The sequence below is a fragment of the Protopterus annectens genome, chromosome 3.part0, assembly GCF_019279795.1.
Source record: "Protopterus annectens isolate FY-2018-M chromosome 3.part0, PAN1.0, whole genome shotgun sequence".
NCBI lineage: Eukaryota > Metazoa > Chordata > Ceratodontiformes > Protopteridae > Protopterus > Protopterus annectens.
Window position 1 is genome coordinate 1,608,860,352 of NC_056731.1, and position 18,370 is coordinate 1,608,878,721.

Sequence of the window (18,370 nt, forward strand, 5' to 3'; positions counted from 1 at the left end):
CCAAATATATAAATGAAATAACTAGGAACAGTCCACAAAATAAATGAAACCCTACACCAGTTCCTTGGAAATCAAGGCGTCCTCCACAGCACTATTCAATGCAAACAGTCAAGTGTGCTTAAAATCTCCTTTATTCACAATAAAACCATGTTGAGCGCTTTCATCACACAGTGACTTCATCAGAACAGTTTACACATGACTAAACACATCCTTATATATCCTTTAGTCATCACATGACACATCTTTCACAAACCTCCTGACTTAATTAAAAACTAATAAAACACTTTTAAAAAAACAGTTCTTAAATGATGCTGAATGCAAACTCTATGCTTTGGACGCCCACCTAACAACCATCAATTAATTTCCCCATAGGTGTATTAAAATACATAAAATATGGAATATACAATAAATAGGTACAATACATATAACACAGTCTCCAAAAAAAATGAAATCAATACATAATCCACACTTTAAATACAAAAAATATAAACATAACTTTGCCAACTCAAACTATTGTATACCACTCCCATACCACCCATTACTTGGATTAATTGATTGGATAATCAATAATTATCCAATATGGGTTTAATTCAATCTTATTTGCCACCTTACCTCCTTGTCACTCACCACCTTTTTAATGTCACCCCCTCTCACTTTGTCCTTAACCACTTCCAAAATTCCAAATTTAAATGTTTTCAAGTGCTTCCAAAGGGCATTATTCTCATCATTTTTCCTTATACTATAATAATGATCATAAATTCTGTTCGTAAAACATCTATTGTTTTCCCCATTGTTATGGATACATCTAATTGTTTTTCCCAAAAGCAGGAACACTGGGAGCAACTATAAGTTCTTAGTCCTACAATTCCCTTTGGCAAAAACAATTTTAGCTTTGTTGTAATTCTGATGGTTTTTCCTTCATAAATATACTTTATTAACATCTACCTTCCTTTCCAACAAACATTTCAGATTGGAACCATTCTTATACACAAAATTGGGTTCTGTCCCCACAATCCTTAGTATGTCACTATCTGCCTTTAACACGGTCCAGTTTCTTTGAATAATGTCCTTTATATCCCTACAATGAGAAGAATGCTGTAGGACACATGCCTTCTTAAACTTATCTATCCCATTATCCATTGGGTTCAAATTAGTTCCACTATGTGGTCCGGATCCAAAATCTAGGAGTGGCTTGTACTTTATTCCCCATTCCTTCTTCACGTACTCACTAACGTCATTTATCATATCCATAGGATACCCTCTCTCAAGAAAAAAATGTTTTACCTTCTTTAATTCATCCTCCAGGTCATTCCCATTTGAGGTCATCCGTGCTACCCGGATACATTGCCCTTTGATGATATTTCTTTTTTGGGCCCAGGGGTGATTACTGGAGAAATGCAAATAGGAATTACTAAAAGTATTTTTCCTATATATATTTGACTTAAATTCTCCATTCTCAATTGTGATCCTCACATCCAAATATGGGATAGTAGTCCTGTTCTTGTTAAAGGTGAACTTAAAGTTTTCACTACAAGTATTAAGATAACCACAAAACAGTTCTAACTCCTCACTGCTAAAAAATATCATCCAAAAGGTGACTAACTTGTACCATTCAGACTTAAAGATGTATTCTTTTTCCCAGTCATACACTACAAGATTAGCGTATATGGGGGGCACAGCGGCCCCCCATTGCCACTCCCCTTAGTGTTGATGGTATTCCCCCTCATAATAGATGTAATTATGGGCTAAAACTGTCTCCATAAATTCCAGTAACAAAATGCTTCTATCCCCTGCTATCAGTCCTATACTGTGAATGTTGGTATGTTAGAAAATAAGTCAATGACATCAATGGTCACTAACCAGTTCAAAAGTCCCAGGAGTCACATACTAAATGTGGTATTTTCCTCAATGATGGCTTAAGCCATTTGTCTATAACTTTCCCAATGATGGGATATCCTTATGGACTTTAGGAATGCCAACAATGGTTCCTATAATAGGATTCTCCACTTTCAAAAACTTATATAGATCCATATCTATTCTTTCCTCTAAAAGTAAATCCTCTAACATCAAGTCCACTTTATGATATCCTATGTGCACTTCATTTCTAGAGGAAATCACATATTTACCAGATTTGAGCAACAGATCCATTATTTTGTTTTTATAGTCATTGGCTACTACCCCACCCCTTGTCCGGTTTCATTATCGTATGCTCTTATCCTCCTGTAATTCCTTTAATATTACCCGTTCTTCCTTAGTTAAATTAAACCTCTTCCAGGTGTAACTCCGTTTACTATATTTGTAGATATCATTTGTTACAAGTTTCTCAAATGTGTCCAACAGCTTGTTAAGGGGTGGTGTAAATGTGCTGGTAGTTCTAAACTCATTTTGTACATACAGCGACCCATCATATTTCACACTTAGATTAAGTTTCCTCATTGACATCCACTATACTATCCACAGTATTAAAGGAATAAACTTCATTCCCTTAGACAGCAGTGTAAAATGCTCCTTCCTGAGCTTGACATCAGTGTAGTTATATATATGGAAATTGTCAAATGAACTAATGATTTCATTAATCCTAACAATCTGGACTGACTGGGATACTGTCTTTAACCTCTCCCTTTTCTCCCCACATAACCATCCCTTCCTTGGTTGTACCTCCTTCCCTCTATTTCCATTTAAAATCCTGATGATAAGGTTGGTTAGCAAAACCATCAAATCCATAATTGTTTCGCCTGTTTTGATTTTGTGACCTATACACCTGTCTGTTGTTCGAGTAACCACTAAATTTAAATCCATTATTATTGTTACTCTTGTCCCATCTGTACACATCACCCTTTTTATATTGCTCCAAATCTCGGTTAAACTTGTTGCATTTATGTTCAAATTGTTTATCAATGACACCTGCAACCCAGTTAAACTGTGATTCATAATACATCTAAGGTCATTATTTAATTCATCCAGTTCATTCAACAAAATACATATACGTTGATCGTTACATTCAATAATGAACTTCATAAAAGAAAAGCCAAACCCATCAAAAAGTTTACAACATTCTTTTTTCCTGTTTTCATTCAATATAACTCCCATGGGTACCTTAAAGAATCTTAAACCCATGGGTACAATACCTTTATCAAGGCATTTCTTAAGGTATTTGTTGTCTTTTAAATTCTGCTCACCATGTTCACCATCGTTTTTGTTGTTGCTAACAACACATCCCCCTGTGTCCCCAAATTCGTATTGTCCCTCCAGAAAGGTATTATAATTGAAACACCTTTTCCCGTGTATGTAATTGGAAGATGGCTGTTTTACAGTACCTTTATCTTTACCATGACAAAATGAATTCCCCATCTGATCCGTTCCTCCTAGTAGCCACAGGAATACGGTTGTGTCCAATTTCCGATTAGATGCAGAATTATCCATCTCGTTTCCCATGAAGCACACACCATCTTTCTCCACGCAACCCTCACGTCTGCTCCCTCCACGTGTTGCGTCACAGACAGCAGTTGGGGTTAGGTTGAGACATCATCTCCAGCAGCTCACCTTTCATTATTGCCATTTCTGACTGCATTCCCTAATCTTGTCCACAACTGTATAAATGAAATAACCAGGAACAGTCCACAAAATAAATACAACCCTACACCAGTTCCTTATGAATCAAGGCGTCCTCCACAGCACTATTCAATGCAAACAGTCAAGTGTGCTTAAAATCTCCTTTATTCACACTAAAACCACATCACACAGTGACTTCTTCAGAACAGTTAACACACGACTTAACACATCCGTATATATCCTTTAGTCATCACATGACACACTTTTCACAGACCTCCTAAGTTAATTAAAAACTAAAAAAACACTTTTAAAAAAACAGTTCTTAAATGATGCTGAATGCAAACTCTATGCTTTGGACGCCCACCTAACAACCATCAATTAATTTCCCCATAGGTGTATTAAAATATAAAATTAATCTTGTAGTGTATGACTGGGAAAAAGAATACATCTTTAAGTCTGAATGGTACAAGTTAGTCACCTGCGACCTACGTTTTTTGGATGATATTTTTGTACTTTGGAAGGGTAGCAGTGAGGAGTTAGAACTGTTTTGTGGTTATCTTAATACTTGTAGTGAAAACTTTAAGTTCACCTTTAACAAGAACAGGACTACTATCCCATATTTGGATGTGAGGATCACAATTGAGAATGGAGAATTTAAGTCAAATATATATAGGAAAAATACTTTTAGTAATTCCTATTTGCATTTCTCCAGTAATCACCCCAAAAAGAAATATCATCAAAGGGCAATGTATCCGGGTAGCACGGATGACCTCAAATGGGAATGACCTGGAGGATGAATTAAAGAAGGTAAAACATTTTTTTCTTGAGAGAGGGTATCCTATGGATATGATAAATGACGTTAGTGAGTACGTGAAGAAGGAATGGGGAATAAAGTACAAGCCACTCCTAGATTTTGGATCCGGACCACATAGTGGAACTAATTTGAACCCAATGGATAATGGGATAGATAAGTTTAAGAAGGCATGTGTCCTACAGCATTCTTCTCATTGTAGGGATATAAAGGACATTATTCAAAGAAACTGGACCGTGTTAAAGGCAGATAGTGACATACTAAGGATTGTGGGGACAGAACCCAATTTTGTGTATAAGAATGGTTCCAATCTGAAATGTTTGTTGGAAAGGAAGGTAGATGTTAATAAAGATAGTGAAATGTGGCACTTGCCAGCAATGCCAGTATATTTATGAAGGAAAAACCATCACGTTACAGAATTACAACAAAGCTAAAATTGTTTTTGCCAAAGGGAATTGTAGGACTAAGAACTTAGTGTACTTGGCTAGTTGCTCCCAGTGCTCCTGCTTTTATGTGGGAAAAACTATTAGATGTTTACGCAACAGAATTTATGATCATTATTATAGTATAAGGAAAAATGATGAGAACAATGCCCTTTGGAAGCACTTGAAAAATAGTTTAAATTTGGAATTTTGGAAGTGGTTAAGGATAAGGTGAGAGGGGGTGATATTAAAAAGGTGGTGAGTGACAAGGAGGTTAGGTGGCAAATAAGATTGAACGCTTCTGTATTTCCGGGAATTAATGACCACATATCCATTAAACCCATATTGGACAACTATTGATTATCCAACCAAGTAATGGGTGGTATGGGAGTGGTATACAATAGTTTGAGTTTGCACAGACATTTTTTCTATATAAAGTGTGGATTATGTATTGATTTTATTTTTTTTGGAGATAAGTTATATGTATTGTATATATTTATAGTATATCTCATATTTCATGTATTTTAATACACCTATGGGGAAATTAACTGATGGTTGTTAGGTGGGCGTCCAAAGCATAGAGTTTGCATTCAGCATCATTGAGGTTTGTGAAAAGTGTGTCATGTGATGACTAAAGGATATATAAGGATGTGTTTAGTCATGTGTAAACTGTTCTGATGAAGTCACGGTTTTAGTGTGAATAAAGGAGATGACTGTTTGCATTGAATAGTGCTGTGGAGGTTATATGTCTCCCAAATATGCAACAAAGTCTAGAAGATTTAGGATATTTGTTTGGAAGTGTTACAGAGGTATTTTTATATCCCGAGTAGACTCCAAAGAATTTTTCCTCAGGTAGACAGCAAATGTTGGCGGTATGATGGGAAAGAAATAGGTAACTGGGAACATATTTTTTCCGAGTGTAATGAGTTGGCATTCTTTAAAGATTCCCTGCAGACTGCTCTGTCAGAGATACTGGGTGAGCAAGTTGGTGTAACTAAGGAAATGATTTTTTGAGCTCTGATACAGAATCAGAATTGCCTAGACATAGTAAGGCCTAATTATGGTAGTTGCCAAAAAAGCAGTTACTAGAAAACGGATATCAAAGTCTAAACCAACTTTACTAGAAGTAATGAATATAGTAACCACAATAAAACAACTGGAATTGGAATCTTTAGTAAAGGGTAGGAGCAAATTACGTAGGAAAAGGTGGGAATTGTGGGAACAATACATGCAGAGGAGGAAAGAGGTTTAAAAGAAGGCAGGAATTGAATGAGCTATGTAATGTTTTACTGAGATTGACTGGATAGATTATCGGTGATGTATAATGTTTGCAAGTACAATTATGTCAACATGGTTTGTGATGTGTAAGGTTTGCAACTAAAATTATGTCAGTATGATTTGTTTTCATTTATAAAATGTATGATTGCTTGTGTTATTCGTGATAACTTAATAAAGATGTTTCTTGTTTAAAAAAGTGTTGAATATTTATACAAAGTACAAAATCATACAAACAATTTGGAAGGTACAAAGGTGGGTAACAGCAAAAGAGAAGAAGTATACTTAATGGCAAAGCTCCACATTATATAAAACAATATAGCATACTTACACATAAAGTACAAACTAGTATTGACAATTTAGTAAATATAATACTGTGCATCAAGAAGAAGGGGATATACTTAATAGGAATATCAGATTTAATGGGATAGTCATAGTACAGAAAGTCTTTTTTTCATCAAGCAGTTTAGCCAATTCCAAATGACATTTGTTTACATTTTATTTTGTGTGCTATCGTGCTGGGATATGAAAGTAAAAAAATAGAGAGTGGAAGAAAGCTGAGAATTAGAGATGGGTAGAAGAGGAAAGTGAGAAGGTATTAGAAGAAGTGGATGTGAGGAAATAGATTTGAGTGCAGATTTAAATTTGTATCTAAGTAAGTACACAATAACAGAGTGTAGTTAGATGTTTTCATGTAGCTAAGGAAGGTTGGTATAAGGTTATGAGAGTGATAGTTTGAGCTAAGTGTAGCTACCTAGGTGGGAAGAAAGACAGTCTGAGCTGAGTCTAGTTAGGCAAGAACTATACAGGAGCACAACCAGGGTTTGTTAAAGTGCTGTCATAATTGGGTGTTGAAGGGAGATAGATTATCTTGCTGCCTAATGGAGACAGGTATGGAGATCCAGTTCTTGGAGGCATAGAAGGAGTAGAGGTAGTCTCCTGTGGAGTTGTAAGGTATTATTATGGTAAGTAAGAGTTTATCCATTGTGCATAATGGCCTGGTAGGGGAATATGGAGATATGATACTTGATAAGGCTTGGCAGTTTTGAAGTTTGTTAATGATTTTATAAACTAATTAGGTGATCAAAGTAGTGTTGTAGCTCAGGCCAGTGGAGCTTTTTTAATGATAGACAATGATGTATGTTTGCTGTTTGAATGAAAATTTAATTATCTTATTGTAGTCTTGTTTGATTTGGGTTAGTAGGTCATGTAGGATATTTGTGAATGTGGGTGGGACATATATTAGTGAATGTGTGAGGTAAGCTGAGGATATGTTTTTGACATTGTTATTTAAGAAGTATTTGCATCAGTATAAGAGACCTAGCTTTGGTGTTTTTTCTTATAGCTTGCTGCATGTGTAGATCACATTTTAAACATTCATTAAGGGGTGCTCCAAGTAATTTAGTGTGGGTGACTGACTACTTCAATAGTGATATTGCTAGCAGAGGTGATAGAAAAGCTGCTACTTGATATGGAAAGATTTTTGGTTGTGGGGAGCATGCATTTAGCATTTTTAGCATTTGGAAGAAGGTGTCACTTTTGTAGCCAAGAATCAATAGTGGTGAATACCTTCTGGATTCTTTGCTGAAGCTATGTTAGTGTGTTGCTAGAGCATATGAGTATGGCGTCATGTATATATTCGATAAGTGACTTCTTTGCAGATTGTGTGTAAGTAGCTTAAAAAAATATTAAATAATATGCCAGGTAGTGCAGAGCCTTGAGGAACTCCTACTAACATGGATAAGAAAAAGGAGTGGTCATTGAGCTATTTAACTGCTTGGTGTTTATTTGACAAATAGCTATAAAACCAAGTGGCTTAAGCGATCAACATTTATTAGTGATAGTGCCGTCAAGTTGAGGACTAGTTAGTTGAAAAAACACATTAACTAGGCAAACTTGTCAACTATTTTAAACAATGACATACAAGTGCATCCATTAATATGAAGACATGCACACACACAACCAGACCCCAACACTAAACTCACTCACCATTAAACATCAGTGCATTAAAACACATAGAAATATACAGACGTACTTCTTATAATACAGCGGCAGTCTCTCATTTCCCGTGAAACTCGTATAACAAACTTTGCAATCACACCTAATTTGTGTAAGTGTTGCCAGTGTCTGGAACACAGAGTTACATAAACACCAAACTTGCACATCTCCCATCTCTCATAACTGTCACACATCCCCCACCAAACACACCTGACATACCCTCTAACAGAAACTGTCAAACACACACCACATCACCACCTGTTTATACACACTTCAGAATATAAAGCACAAGACATACATACACACAAGCTACAAACAACCAAACACTCACTTGGACACAGTCAATCATATCATGCAACTTACTACATCTTCCTCATGACACACTTTTACCTCTGCCTACATAAATACACCCACGCACACACACCCATGCACACATACCCACATACGCACACACACACACACACACACACACACACACACACACACACACACACACACACACACACAAAAGATTGCAATTAACAACCCCATGTACTTTCAATCACTTATTCCAAACTTTACCTGCACAGTATTCACCAAACTTACCTATCTGTCCACAGTCTACAAAACTAAAGAATAACTCTTTACCTACAATTATATGACTATAGTAGACCTGATATATCTCTTCTGTAGTAATATAAGCTTACTATGAAAGACAGATAGCCAGACCTACTACAGCAATGTCTACACATGTGCACACTCTCTGAATGTATATGTATATTCAGTAATTATACATATTTTCAATGAGAATATACAACTGATAACTAAAACCTGACAAAAAAGCACCCAACAGCAGTCCTTATGATAATTACTCCCAGACACAGAAAAGTACCTAGACAACAACTTGTCAGCAAATTCTCCCCTACACCACCCCCCAATTCCTACCCTCCTCTTGTACATAAATTCTTTCTGTGCCATCTGTTAAAATGGTATCATACCGTCTAGTATGGGTATGCGTTTAATAGGGCAGAGTGGTTGAATTTATACTTGTAGTGCCAGTGATGTAATGGCACTGAAACACCTGAGAACAAGCCAAGATAAACAAAAAAAAAGAGGATCGTATGGTTTATAACAATTTTGTATTCACTGGAGACAAAACTAGCATTGAAGAAGGGATCACTAGAAGAGGGTACAGAGTGCTTAAACATTTTAGAAGTCAGACAGGTAACTATTTGATCCAGCTTTTCACATGCTGCTTTGGGTGAGAATTGAGAAACCTAATGACCATATAAATATCATTTCATCAAGTGGAGCTTTGAATTTGCCATTATACTGGACATCTTGTACACATAATGCCTAGATGGTTGTTTTAAGCTAGTGATTGACTTCAGTCCCTGATCATGGAGTTCTGTTGCTGATTCTTAAAATCATATGGGAATTAGGCATTAGGAGTAATTACAGGTAAGTCTTTATATGTGTATGTATGTATATACGGGTCTACTTTGAAACATCTAAAACCCATAACATCTAATTTCATAACATTAAGACCAGAACATCTAAAACCCAAAACATCTAAAACCCATAACATCAAATTTCATAACATCCAACACTACAAATCACAAGAAAATAACATCTCCTCCACATATAACGACACCAAACTACCAAACACAATTTTTACTACGTTTCTGCAGGGAGGCAAGCCCCCCCCCAGTAAATTAAATATATCAACTCCAAGATCGCACCACAGTGGGAAAAAGTTAATATCCTAACCCCACTGTATCAAGCCCCCCTGCAGAAACATAGTAAAAAGTGTGCTTGGTAGTTCGGTGTCATTATATGTCGTTATATGTGGAGGGGGATGTTATTTTCATTTGATTTGTACTGTTAGATGTTATGAAATTCAATGTTATGGGTTTTAGATGTCCTGGTCTCAATGTTATGAAATTAGATGTTATGGGTTTTAGATGTTTTGAAGGGGACCCCTATATATGTGTGTGTGTGTGTGTGTGTGTGTGTGTGTGTGTGTGTGTGTGTGTGTGTGTGTGTGTATATATATATATATATATATATATATGTATATATGTATATATATATATATATATATATATATATATATATATATATATATAGGGTTACTATCAAAATAGTGACATTGAGATGTTCGCAGATGAAAATTTGAAACACAGATGTTCGAATGTTCATCTGCTTGAACATCTCAGTGTTTGAATGTTTATATTAGCAAATGCACTGTGCATTTGCTAATATAAATTCGAAGAAATGTACAGAGATCGCGGGACAGTGCAGTTTGGGAAATTCATCCCTCACCTCACTGTAGTGCGATGTCTGAGTTGGAATACATAGTTAGCGGAGGGCACAGACCCCACAGGGGCAAAAACATGATGTCAGCTATTGGAGTTTTGTTTACATTAGCTCCTATACTGACATCACGTGATGTGTTTGGAAACAATGTCGAATCTGCTGAATTCGATCAGTGGATTCAACATTGTGTCCTGTTCTTTTTTGCGGTTTACTTTCGATATGTTGAATGAAAATTGTTTTGACGTTCGACATATTGATAGTAAACCATATATGTATATATGGGTTCACTACATAATCTCAAACTTTTAAAATACCGAATTTCAAAAGCTCCAGACTATATAGCCGAAAGCCCTAAATACCGAAAATCCACAAGTGCGAAATTCAAATTCCCGAATGTATAACACACATACAGCACACACATACACATACACACAGCTTCCTCCCACAATCAAACATATCATCCTACACTACAGATAAGCAGGGGGCCAAGCACCCCTGCACCCCCCACATCCCCCTTCTTTAATATTCTAACTCTGAGATTGCACAAACAGACACACAAGGCAAACTCACACCCACAAATATTACAGTCCCTCGCACACACACATCACAGTCACAGCACCCACTGACACATACTAAAGCTCCTCACAAACACACTTACACACACATACTTACCTGAACCGCAACACCAGAAGTGCTAACTGAATATCTCCGAACGTCGGGATTTTGAATTTCGCGCTTCTGGTATTTCGGTAATTAGGGCTTTCGGCTATATAGTCTCGAGCTTCTGAAATTCGGTATTTCAAAAGTTTGAGATTATGTAGTGATCCCGTATATGTATATATATATATATATATATATATATATATATATATATATATATATATATATATATATATACACACACACACACACACACACACACACACACATATAGACATGTAATACATCCAGCCTATGTCATACTATACAAATTCCTTTCTGAAATAATGTAATATATGAATGGGGAAAAAGATAAAGGAGAGAAAAGACTAGGATATGTATAAACAGATCATATGTTTAGATGTTGATGGGTAGCATATCTCTCAACATGCAGTTATTGGAAATAGGTACAAAACATATTGAAGAGTAGGTTCAGACAGCTAAAAATATATATATATAATCAGCATAAAATTTGTGTATTGAATATCACATAACTCCTTCAGCTTCTAGTGGGGTTATGGGATGCTAATCAGAAACACAAGTTTAAAATGGAAAGCGGCAAAAATTATGCAAAAAATATAAGTATATCATCAAAGACACTGTAAAATGTGTAGATTTTTAAGGAAAATTGGTTAAGCTTAAAATGGCCTGCAAGGCCTGCTAGCCTAATACTTGCCTATGAACCCATGAACTTATTTAATGAATGGTATTGCAAAGATCTACCTCACAAAGTCATCTGAAAAAGGGAGATGCAACCTGAGGACCTTCTTTCTTTAACTTATTGGTGCCACCAGTATGTTGGTCATGTGGTCTTTTTTTTTCCTGTGCACTTAACAGATTCAAAACTGTTTTTGTGACAGGAGATTTCAGAAAATTGCATGAAAGGGGTAAACCAAGCCAAAAATTATTAATGCATGTATCTCTAAGAGGTCCAGTTGTTTGCAGTATCACATGAAAGGTTAAATGAAGGCTAAAAGTAGGTATTTCCTTCCAAATCGATAAAAAATAGCTGCAGGTATAGTGTATGTATATATATATATATATATATATATATATATATATATATATATATATATATGTATATGTATATTCACACACATAAAGCGAAAGAAGAGGAGATAACGAGAGGTAGTAGTTTTCTTCTCCTGATATCCCCTCTTCATATGACATCTCTTCATTTTATTATGAATTTTCTCCATTTCGTTCTGAAATAGAGCTTTAGAAAGAAAGCAAAGAAATTTTGAAATTCACATCTAAATACATTCTACACTGTAAAAATACATATATTTTTTCTTTCTATTCTCCTACCCATTCTTGCTTAATTGTTCAAGGCTGAACGAAATATAGAAGTTATCTGTGGTGTCAGGACTTGTCACTATAATCGTTAATTTGTGGTATGGAGCTATTGGCTAGGAGTTGAACTAATAGCTCTAACTCCATAACTCTGAGCTGCCATGAGTTAGTTGTGCAGTGACTTGGATTTTGTTGGTCCAAATTTTTTTACATAATTTTTAGAACAATATACTTGTTCATTTTTTGATATTTAAAAGTGTGCTGAATATATATGATCTGTGTGTGTGTTTTTGTTTCTGAAAAATGATGTTTTAACCTAATTTGAGTCAAGTGTTAATGTTTTGTTTCTGAAACCTGATCTAACACACATGTGCCACTATTTTGTTTCTAAAATATGATGTTTTAACCTAACACAGGACATGTGCCACTGTTTTGTTTCTGAAATATGATGTTTTAACTAAACATAGGATGTGCCACTGTTTTGCTCATGAAAATAATGTTTTAAAATAACACAGAACATGTGCCACTGTTTTGTTCCTGAATATGATGTTTTAACCTAACACAGGATGTGTGCCACTGTTTTGTTCCTGAAAATAATAATTCAATATAACACAGAATGTGCCATTGTTTTGTTCTTGAATATGATGTTTTAACCTAACACAGGACATGTGCCACTCCCACATCGATGATGGCTCCATACATAATAAGGTTAACACCATCATTAGCTGTTTTATAAACTCCAGTATTCCACCAGCCCTGCAGATTGACATTCCACTAGAACAAGCAGAGCAAATCATTCAGAAGAAACGGGAATTGGGACCGTATGTCTTCCGAGAAGCACAGGTAAAAAAGATTTCTAATATTACTTTATTAGTCCTTCCCAGAACCTCTGTTTTGAGTCATGCCTCAATGTATCCCTTCACTTGATAGCTCCCTTCAGTCCAGATAAGAATCACCTCATGATTAACACATTTCTCTGTTCCTTCTAGGTACGTGAAGTTTCTTGTTTATTCAGGTAGCAAAAATGGGGACTGGTAAAACCCTGTACCCATAAAGGTATTTGCACTAGCTGAAGGGATCTTCATGGCAGGAAAAGGAGTACTTTATGAAAAACTGGTAAATAAACTCCCTGTGTCCACAGAGGGAAGTGTTCTGGACAAGAATCCTAGTTAGAGTGAAAAGGGTTTGACACATAGCTGCTTTTTGGTGCTGAAGCAAAGATCCTGTTCGTACTGAACTGGAGCTGAGAAACAAAAGGATGATGTACTGCCACCTGCTCTTACATTCATATATACATACATACAGATATTTCAAGAATGGACAATACTGCCCTGCTAGCCTTCTTTTTTGGTTGTAATTTTTTTAGTGCTGTAACTCATTGCTTGTGATTTAGAGGTATGTGGGAGTGGCATGGGGTGCTGCTACCTGAATGCAGGTGATGAGTTCTTGAGGACAAACTGTCTGGAATTCATCGGATCAGAATACTTTATCCAGTTATGTATTCCACTAACACTGTGCAGGATCTCACATCTTTTCTGAAAACATATTTGTTTACATTGATCTTTCCAAAAGCAGAAAAAATAACTTTTGAAATTACTGTCACAAGTTTTAAAGTTATCATCAGATTTAAATCAAAATTTGTACAGGGAAGATCACTTAGCTTTGGGGATTAGAGAAAGCAAAGTTAATTTCCAATATTATATCTAAAACAGTATTTGAAATTTGCTAACACTTACATGTACAATGCTCTTTGGGTTGCCTTTTTAATCTGAATGAAATCCTGTAAAGCACATTTTGATTCTGAAGACCTGTACTGTCTAGTTATAAAAATGCTACCTTTGTAAACATCTTGTTTTGCTATGCAGATGACTGTCTTTGGAGTTCTGTTTAAGCTGTGGCCTGCTTTTTGTGAGTTTCGGAACAACTTAGCAGAGGATACCATTTTACCAGTTTTGGAAAAAAAGAAAGAAAAGAAATTAGAAAAACTGAAAAGAAAAATGAAAGAAGAGGAGATGAAGGTAAAGACAAAATATGATAAGCTTTTTATACATGGTTTCTGTGAGTTTTGTTATGCCAGGTTTCAAAGAGTCTCAGATTGTTGAGCCAAACGTGTGTGTGTGTGTGTGTGTGTGTGTGTGTGTGTGTGTGTGTGTGTGTGTGTGTGTGTGTGTGTGTGTGTGTGTAATGACAAAACATTGACTAATATATATATATATTTTTTTATATGTATATATGTGTGTATATATATATATATATATATATATATATATATATATATATATATATATATATATATATATATATATATATATATATATGTATATATATATATATATATATATAGATACTAACAAATCAGTGCATGGAGTCAGTGAACCACACAGTTCATTAATATTCAAATTTTAGTAAGGATTGAAAAGCAGGGAACATCAAACCAGGTTTTGCCCAAACAAAGGAGACTTTTCAGTGCATCACACAAATAAATATGTAGTTGCATAATGGTGGCTACCTTGTTTAACCTAGACAAAACTGTGCCATTAAAGCTAAGACAGACAGACATGAATAAAGCAGGAATGTAATGATAATCAGCTGCAGGAAGAGATATTTCAGGCCCATTGCCTTCTTAAGATTAGATTTATGGAGGCTCAAAATAAAGAGAGGAATCCAGAAAGAGTATTCAAGCAGCAATAGGGCAGAGTGAATGGTATCCATTAAAAACAAATAATGCAATTTGGCTATCCAAAAAGAGTTCACGTCCCTGAAGCAAAGCTGGATATGGAATGGCATCTTGTTTCTTAATCTATGTAGAACTGTTTCGAACTGCTAGAAATACCTGTTGGAATGAATAACAAGGTATGTTCTGGATTATAAAAAGACTATGGTGAAACACATATTTTGTTTCATCACTCCCCCCACATTTTGTTTGCAAGAAGTTGAACTTTTTTATTTTATCAGTAAATAAACATGATTAAACTGAAGGACTGCTAAGACATCTGAAGTCCCTAGAGAGAGTGGGTTATTAGTTTTAGGGAACAGCTAAATTAGTGTCTCTTTCCAGATTTTTAGAAAACTATTTTTTCATAAGCAGAGATTGAAGATGGGTTTAACTGCAGGGTATGTATTCAATGCAAGCTTTTATAAACAATGAGTGGAGGTCATCTGATCGGGGAGGTACTTTCACCTGGAACCTTTGCAATTATTTTGTCAAATTCAAGGAAAGGTGGACAAAACGCTTGTGGACTTCAGTCTAGCGTGATGCTATTTGAGGGTCTGTGTGGGGGTAGTAGCTTGGTGAGTTCAGTTATTTTACTTGGAAATTCTTACTGGGTAGAAGTTCATTTTCAGTGGAGGAAGCTCCAGATTATTACAAAACATTTTAAAAACAATAATTTTACTATCTTCAAAAATAAAACAACACCTGCAGTTTAAATAATTATAACAGATTAGACATAATATAAAAACATTGGTTAAAAACAGTACAAGGTATACAACAATCATTTAATATTTAAAGAAATTTTAGACAGTTTGTAGAGAAATTACAGGTAAGTTAGTCTAAAAAGTAGGAATTGCAAAATGAAGTGGGGGAAAAACAGGCTTATGATATATTTAGAGAGAAAGTCAGGGAAGATAATTAGTAGGGAGGGTAAACACCTCATGGATACAGATAAGTAGTTCCAGGCTTTAGCAACCTTGTATGAGTACAGAGAATGCCAGCAGATTTGCTAGGTTTGTAAATAGACAGACATGAGTTTTTGGTCACTGGATTGCAATGACTGGGACATAGTTGTGCAGAATTTTTTTAGTGTGGGATAAGCAGGTGGATGCTGGATAATTTTATAGGTGGCAAGAAGTTGTGTGTATGTTAGTTGATGGAGCAGTCATAGCCAATTAAGGCTTTTCAGTGTGCTATACAGTGGTGACTTATGAAAGGAGAATGTGCTGCAAATTTAGCAACTTTGTTATAGCATTGTTCAAGCTGTAATTTTTGTGAAGCCTGGAGGTTAGTAAGGATGGAAGTACCATAAAGAAGAGTGGGGAGAAGATAAGTAGTGGCAAGCATAGTTTTAGTTGCTTCGGTGAGAAAGTTTTTGGCTCTGTAAAACATTCCTAGTTTTTGATGAGTTTTTCTTATGCAATTTTGTATATGCAGGCTGAATGTAAGATTATCATCCACTATCACTCCTAACAGAAGAGACTTCAATGGTTGCATTATCAAGAGAGAGGGCTTTGAATTGTGTTTTTTCATGAGAGTGGGATTTGGGGAAAAAATTGTTTGGTTATTTTTGGGTTGAGCATGAGTTGTGAGTTACAAAACCACTTTTCAGTGGCTTTTAAAACTTCCTAAGTAATTTTTGGAGGTGTACTATGCTGTCAGATGTTCACATCAGAGTGGAATCGTGTGTGTATTGTATTAGGGTGGCCTTTTGTTTGGAAGTATAGAGGGTGTTGGTGAATGTTAAAGAATAGGGGAGCAAGGACAGAGCCTTGTGGTACACCAGTGGTGAGTGGGTTGTAAGCAGAGAGTATGGAGTGCCATTTTACTGACTGATACCTATTGGGCAGGTAGCTTTTGAACCATAGAAGGGTGGGCTGAGAGAGACAGTGAGGACATTTGAAGTAGAAGTTTGCTATAACAAACTGTGTGAAGACTTTAGACAAGTGTAGGAATAAGGAAGAGACTGGTTTGCCATTATCTCTAGCTTTATTGACAGTATTTGTATAGGTTAGAAGGGCAGTGCTAGTACTATGGAAAGGATGGAAGCCATGTTGTGTAGGGGATAGGAGTTCTTCCTTCAGGGGATAGTCTAGCAATTGTTTTTGAATACATTTTTCAAATACTTTGGTGAGGGGAGATAAGATTGCTATAGGTATAAAGTTATTAATGTCTGTTGAATTTCCTACTTTTTCTAGAGAGATATTGTGTATGACTTTTTCCAGGCATAGGGGATGTGGGATTCCAGGACTGACCTATCTATAAAGATTGAGATACAATAGGCAATGCTGTTGGCTGCTATTTTAGTTACTCACTTGGAAGGTCATCAGCTGAAGAAGAGCATGGTTTTAAGTTTGTTTATGAGTACCTTTATATAGAATGTGGGCATAGGTTGAAGTTGAAAGTGGATGTTGTGATATGTGGCTGTTGGGCAGGGTAGGGATTAGATGTTGAGGAATGATTGGTTTGGGGTGTTATACTGTCTGTAAAGTAAGAGTTGAACTGTATCGCAGTTTCAAGTAGTGAGTTATTGGGAGAGGGGTTGGCTTTGAATTTTTGACCAGGATGTAAGATTTCTTTAATGGATGTCCAAAATTTGTTAGTGTTGTGTTTAGTATTATTCTGAAAGCTATTATAGTATAGTTTTTGTCTACATTTATTTGCTTTTTTAGTATTATTGCAAAGGATTCTGAAGATTTCGCTATTCATTCCATGCCTTTTTTGTATCCTGCATTAATATTCTCCTCTTTTTGGACAGCCAAATTGCATTATTTGATTTCAGTCTCTTTTTTCTAGGAGGTGCAAGGCTATTTAGCATATTTAGAAAAGTTGTATTGAATCCAATTACTGCATCATCTAAGGGGAAGATTTTTAGGAAGTTCCAGTTAACAGACGATAGTATGGTAATGAACATATCTGGGTTAAACTTCAAAAGGTTAACTGCTGTTTTATAAGTATGCTGTTTAACTGGATATGTAAGATGTCTAGTCATATAGACTGGGAGATGATCACTGAGAGAGTCTGACATTTTACCTGTGGTGGAGTATTTGCTAGCATCTGATATTAGGATCCAGTCTAATAGATAATTTGAAATTCTATTTCCTAGAACTGGTGCCCTGGCACAAATGTATTATCTTAGCTGTCAATACTATATAGTATAGACCTTTGTATGTGCTACCTCTTTCTTTCTTCCTTTCAAAAACTACTACTCCCCCTTCTCCTAATAACATGTGATTAGAATTTCTACTCAGTATTTAGTATTTTTTTTTATATTACATATTCTGTAAAAAATGATGTAATTCAAGACTG

The 18,370-nt window shown here is 35.6% G+C and overlaps 1 protein-coding gene across 1 annotated transcript in view; it reads left to right on the forward strand.

Annotated features, from left to right (window-relative positions):
* RGS22 (regulator of G protein signaling 22) overlaps positions 1-18,370 on the forward strand; it is a 971,253-nt gene that overhangs the window by 780,834 nt on the left and 172,049 nt on the right. Inside the window, exons 22-23 of the mRNA XM_044065939.1 lie at positions 13,012-13,191; positions 14,214-14,366. Coding sequence (XP_043921874.1) covers positions 13,012-13,191; positions 14,214-14,366 — 333 coding nt within the window. The remainder of the gene's footprint in view (positions 1-13,011; positions 13,192-14,213; positions 14,367-18,370) is intronic.